Below are 6,204 nucleotides of genomic sequence, written 5' to 3'. Positions count from 1 at the left end.
TCATTTTGTGTGGATTGCTTGATATAAATTTAACCCCACTTAGAATTACTAAACCTACAACTTAACATTTTTAGTTCTGCGCACTCTTTTTTTCAAGTTCACTTAAATTAAAGAAACCAATTTCCTTGAATGGGTCCTTGTTGCAGCTGCCCAGGTTTGGGTCCAACCTGTGGCCTTTTTTCTCTCTTTATCTATTTTTGCTGTTACTATCTGACAAAGGCAAACACACCACAAACATATACTTTAAAAGAACACTCAATGGGTTGATTCAGCTCCATTACAACATTTATTCAATGCACATTCAAGTACAAACAGCAGTTAAACAACAAAGTTGTTGTTTGATTTAACTGTAGAAAATAAAGGAAAAATATAAAAAATAAAACCACATTTCTGTGAGCTAATAAGAGTCTCCCAATATTAAACAGGTAAAAACCTGATAACTACAGGACTTCAGTGCATGGAAAAATCAGTGCATTTCTGATCAAAGCTGTAAGTACAACAAATGCTTTTGTTTCTCAAATTGAACAGTCCAAAGATTAAACCACCACAAAGAAAAAAAATCAGTCCTTGGGGTTTGTATTTGTACTACATTAAAACTATTAAAAGTTTTCCAAAAACACAAATGTAAACAGGACAACCTTGCTAGGTTATTTTCTGACATTATCATCTAATAATAACTAACCACACTTTGCAAACAGCTCAATTTCCACCATTAGCATACCTGCATAACATGGTACAGACTTCAATGGAATTTTTCTTTTTTAAAATGAGATCGTAAATTAGCGTGAACAGTTGCATGAAAGCATCAAACTTTCTCTGATAACAGGAGAACATTAATGGCTGCAAAGCTTACAAAGTGCTATCTGACAGCTCTTTACTGTTCTAACCCAGAAGACTGTTCTTCAGAGTTAACAGTTTTGATGGGAGTTTTTTCTTTCCCAGTCCAAGCATCACAGTCTGAATGAAGTTGAGTGTATTTACCATGCATTTTGGGTAATCCAAATGCAATACATATGTAAGTCCAAACAACAGACAAACTGCCTGAGGCAAGTTTTTAATATGATCCATGACAATACCTCCCTCCAGAATGATGCAAGTGGAAATGGGCTGGAGGTCCACTGAGCTTTGACCCTCATGAGGACTATCTTCACTGACAACTGTCAGCACACCAACAGTGATGCATTCTAGGGCCTCGTCTCTCGTTGTATCCTACAAAGAAACACATTCTTCAGCATTGCAATTTATGCTATTCTAAAACATTTATTTTTAGTGTTGTAATGTTATCAGAGAATATGGCTTTAAATATGTTTTCACACTGGATTGTTACAATAAAGCAAACAAAAACTTTTCAACCTAGACTCCAACTCCTTAGATTTTAAATTTATGAATGTGTATAACGTTTATGTGGAAAATTTTATTTTTATTTACTGGCTGTTTACATATCTCTCAGATTACTTGTAGAGGTATTGCTATACAAAATACATCAGTCACTGTACAAAATGTATATTGTATATCGAGCGGATAGAATTACATATTCTATGTCAACACAGGTATAGTTTTATATTCATGCAGACAAACTTTTTCTTATGTGCAAGTACTTACAGAGCAGGTCTTGTAGAATTCACTGGATTCATCACAGAGTAAAATGGGAATGCCTTTGAGGACAACAGAGTGAAGTACTGTCACGTCTGGTGTCTAATGATACACAGAGAGAGAATAGACCAGTTAACAGAGTAATTTGCAAGACACAAGCAGACAGGAAATAAAATAGGTTGGTCTGAATCGGCTCATTTGATGAACTATCATACAGATCAAAAGCAAAATGAACCTACTTACCTTACAGCTTATGTGCTGAATCAGCTCCCTGAGTTTCTGACCAACAGTTCCCTTCTTTGTTTTGAAGAGTTTGATGAAACGTGGCGTGTACTGGTCCAGAGCCTCAAAAAAGTCTCCCTCAAGATTCTTACTGGCGATTCTATTAAACTCAGCAAACACCTGAAGTAGAGAGAGGGGTGGGTAGGGATGGAGAGGTGGCAGAGGTATTAACATTCCAACAAGTGTTTGGATTTCTAGCCACACACCTTGAATTTATTTTTGATTTGCATTATTTTATTGGTTGAGAATCAAAATAGCTTACCTGTCTCTCTGTGAAGAGTGCTGGCCATCGTTCAACCATTTTCAACCAGGATTGCTACATCCTCACATCCAGCTTTTCGAAACTTTGTGCGATAATTGGCCATCTTAAATTTAAGGCTGTTTTTCCAGCCATACCATTTGTGTGGTCCAGGCTCAGCGAGGCAGGGGTATTTTCTGATCAGTGCTTGTGCAACACTGCTGAAGTCATCATCTTGATGGGCTATAAGTCGACCCCACAGTATCTATAGAGACAGTCCAGAAATACTAATTACATCAAATATTTGAAATTCAAAATATGCACAAAATATTCTGTATGATGAAATATACTATAATGATGAATTAATTTTAGCACACAAGTAATTTTATTTTCTTTTGTTATAATCCAACTGCTCTGATGTAAGCATAACTTTTACTTTATCATGCAATAATAATACAGTTATTATTTTAAAATACCTTTTACTGCTGGGACTACCTATGTGTGGATTGATCACCATCTGCTTGAGCCTGGAAGGGGACAATAAAAAAAAAAAAAATACAACATTTTAACACAACCATAGCTCACCACAACTCAAATACAAGTACATGTGAAAACTATAACATAAGCCTATAACCCACAATGACAGTTCCCAGTATTAAAATGTACATATGTACAAGATGACCTTAAAGAATAATGTAAGCCACTGAGTATGCCAGCAAATACATTCATAACAGGCTATGATAAACGGAGTGTAACAATATTTTCAGACAGGGAGACACTCTACTCCTCTGTACCGAGTCTGATCTAGGTATTACACATGGTAACCATGGAAACGGCACAGCTACGAATATCGACTAGTGTTAAGTGCTGAGTGTTAAATAAAATAACATTAAGTTAACGTAGTTGACTGTGGAGATATCCCCAATCATATGTCAAAACACAGTGGTAATCCTGTCTTTGATAAAGACAAGACTGTTATTAACTTTACAGCCTATCTTAAAATAAAATGATACATCCAGACTTGTTCTGATATTCTGCCTGAGTTTATAAACAACAGTTATAAAGCTCAGTAAACTCACAAACCGCCGGGATCAGTTTGTCATCATGCTAGTCAGATGGGCGCGGGCACGTTCGCATGACGAGCACGCCCGCGACCGTTACACTAAAGTTTTTCCTCAATTTGAAAGTGACTAGTCTTTAAAGTTACCTATTTTCAACACAGAGGAAGTTTTGGATTGAAAAAATAATGAAGTATTGACCAAGTTTCATCAAAATATAGCCACGTTATGTCCATGTTAGTTAGCTAGCTTTAACCGACATTACTACACACACATCAGTACTAGCAAGCACACACTGACGCTAATTTAACGTACAGAAACAAAACGGTCTGCAAAAGGTTAAAATATTTACTCACCAAATGAGTGTGCCAAGCACAAGAATCGCTGTTATGATGAAGATAAACAAAAGCGCCGTTGAAGCGATGTTTAGGTCCAGCTCCACTTGGTCAGTTGCAGGCACGATGTGACATGTCTGCAAAATTACGAATCCCGCCACGCCAAGACCCGCCCTACGAAGCAGCTTGATTGGTTGGGGTTAGGCAATTCACCTGGATTGGTTAAGGTTGGTCAGGGGATATGACCTGTACAAATCAGGTACGTAAGTGCCTGGCCAATAGTAGCTATTGAAGGGCGGGGCCATAGTGGTGAACAAATATCGCCTATCTAGCGTAGAGAGGACTGATCTGCGCATGCCCACAGATCATAAACTTACTTTTTCTAAATTAATCTAACTCAAGTAAACTGAGCTGGTAAGATTTTTCAACCTCAAAGTACAAGTAACTTACTAAAAGCAAGTGTAAATAGCAGGTTGATAAAAACTGATTAAAGTCAAATTAATATTTTTAATTAAATAGCATGTTTGCATTTACAGTGCATTCACGGGATTATTTAAATGCTTCTACTACATTTTGCTTAGTCAGGGGGGAAATTACAGTAGCATTTATGGTTAGAGAACCATAGGTTAGAAAAAAACAAACAAAAAAAACCCCCTTTTGTGCATTGCGTAAGCCAAGTTTTTAAAAAAGAGCTTAAAGAGTGTATAAGCTAACATTTTGTCACACCAGGGGCGTAGCCATAATTTCAGAAGTGACAGAAATGTCAAATAAAATCATTTTATGTATGTAGCCTATATAATAATAATAATTATTATTATTATTATTATTATTTATTTTTTACAAGGAAATATCTTCTTTTTTTAATTACTTTTAATTAGCTGTAATAAATCAAATACACTGCTGGACAATAATCAATCATTTGTAATCGATATTTTTTTCCTAATGGCAATTTTATGATTGTTTTATATACTAGGCTACATTTAATTAGCAATTATTTAAATTTTCTGCACAGAATAAGGTAGAAAATATACTTTATAGTTTCTCTACTATAATAAATGTCAATTAGCACTGCATCATTCATAAATTTGTTTAATTGTGTTTTTTTTTTTTTTAGTTTCATCAGTTCATTCTGCTTTTATTCAGTTTTAGCTCTTATTTCAAGGTCGTTGTTAATGCTGTGGTTAATTTTAAAAGTTTCCTTCGTATATTCGGTTTATCTGCATTGTTTAAAAACATTTATCATTCAATGGATCTGCGTATGATTTAGACACTTACATTTCTGCTCCGTCTATGCAATAAATACAGCTGTCGATGGCTCCGGTAACTCCGTCGGTAAGATGCAGAGAGCCATTGACAAACTACAGAAAAATAAAACTACTTCACGTTAGCATTACTTGCCACGAGTCAGCTGCGTCAGAGACGAACGGAGAGCGAGCGCAATCCTGTGACAGTCTTCAGGCGGTAAACAGATACAGCGCGTGAAGGACAGATAAGAGACACGATTCACGAACATTCTTCAAGGTCTCCATTAATTTGTGCGTGTAGTAATTTAATGTGTATACATTTTGAGAGATTCATTCGATTCGATTACTGTCCAAGATCGGCGATTCACGATTCAAAAATCATGTTTCAAGATCGATGCATGTGAATCGACAGGGTTTGTAATCAGGCGGCAAGGAAGTCGACCGGAAGTTGAAGTCGGCTGAGTGCTGCCATCTTGTAGCAGAACTTCACTTGCGTTAGCATTCCCATTGACTCCCATTCATTTTGGCGTCAATTTGACAGGGAATAACTTTACATCTGAGGCGTTTAAAGGCTCCGTTTGTCCATTATTTATTTCTAAAGATACACGACAAAAGATACACGCCAAAGAACTCCCCGCTCAAGCTCGCCGTCTCTGCAAGATTAACGATGGCAGTTTGCACGCACAGCTACGAGAATCTGTACATCTGTCAGACAGGTTGCTGACGTCGTCAAGCTTCGTTTGAGTCTTCGCGTCAGAAACGGAAGTGCTAAAAAATGCTAAAAATGGGCTTCAATTGTCTCAGTTGAGTTCCAATGGGGTTGCTGTGTCCATTTCTTTTACTGTCTATGTTTGTAATCGATGCATCGAGAAAACGAATGAATCGTTACACCCCTAACAGGCACAATTCAGGAAGCTACCATTTCCTCTTAGGACCCTGGGGTCAGGAGTCATAGCACACAGTCACACACACACAGAACGTAAACGTCAGAGGAAGCACCATCGTTGTGTGTTTATTGACAACAGAACAGTGTGTAGTGAGAAGGTGGGTACAAAGTAATGGTTAGATTATTTTTGTGCTTCAGCCTGAGTCTGCCCTGACCCGATTCTTTGGCATCAAAACAAATACACCCATACCCCAACAGGACCTGCTGCGGTGGCCAAGAGAGCTAAACGTGCTGCAAATGACAAAAATACCTGCAAATTAAGACAGCATCTTCATCAGTTTGACAGCACTTGCTGCAAATACTCACAATACAAACAAATAAAGAAATGAGCTGCAAAAACACAGACCACATCAGAAATATTTAAGGGAACCGTAAAGTGACAAATATGGCTGGGACATAATATGAATTTTTGCTTTTGAAAAGATCTTTGTTTATTTGAACAATCCTGGTCATACCATTCCTTAGTTTTTTTTGTGTGGATATTATTAGCCTACTGTAAATAAGCTGA

The 6,204-nt window shown here is 37.0% G+C and overlaps 1 protein-coding gene across 3 annotated transcripts; it reads right to left on the bottom strand.

Moving 5' to 3' along the window:
- Positions 1-267: 267 nt before the first annotated feature.
- LOC113066560 (uncharacterized) lies at positions 268-4,086 on the bottom strand. Of its 3 annotated transcripts, none has more exons than XM_026238451.1 (5): positions 3,528-4,086; positions 2,590-3,320; positions 1,837-2,378; positions 1,603-1,695; positions 268-1,209 (listed from the first exon to the last, which is right to left on the bottom strand). In XM_026238451.1, exons 3-5 carry the CDS (start codon positions 2,047-2,049, stop codon positions 883-885), a joined length of 633 nt encoding a protein of 210 aa, XP_026094236.1. In that variant the 5' UTR covers positions 2,050-2,378; positions 2,590-3,320; positions 3,528-4,086; the 3' UTR covers positions 268-882. The 3 variants fall into 3 exon arrangements, with proteins under 3 accessions (XP_026094236.1, XP_026094235.1, XP_026094238.1); XM_026238450.1 differs by having other exon boundaries at positions 2,590-2,640; XM_026238453.1 differs by having other exon boundaries at positions 1,837-1,995; positions 2,138-2,378; positions 2,590-4,073.
- Positions 4,087-6,204: the final 2,118 nt, after the last annotated feature.

Source organism: Carassius auratus, chromosome 50, assembly GCF_003368295.1.
Source record: "Carassius auratus strain Wakin chromosome 50, ASM336829v1, whole genome shotgun sequence".
Classification (NCBI taxonomy): Eukaryota; Metazoa; Chordata; class Actinopteri; order Cypriniformes; family Cyprinidae; genus Carassius; species Carassius auratus.
This window is presented reverse-complemented; position numbering and strand designations above follow the sequence as displayed.

What these genes read in the sequence shown, in the direction of transcription:
- LOC113066560 (XM_026238451.1), bottom strand. Translation starts at nt 2,049, where the DNA reads ATGTTAATACCTCTGCCACCTCTCCATCCCTACCCACCCCTCTCTCTA. An exon ending in TTCAGCACATAAGCTGTAAG is followed by an intron (nt 1,696 to 1,836) that starts GTAAGTAGGTTC and finishes GTGTATCATTAG; the next exon opens with ACACCAGACGTGACAGTACT. An exon ending in AATTCTACAAGACCTGCTCT is followed by an intron (nt 1,210 to 1,602) that starts GTAAGTACTTGC and finishes GTTTCTTTGTAG; the next exon opens with GATACAACGAGAGACGAGGC.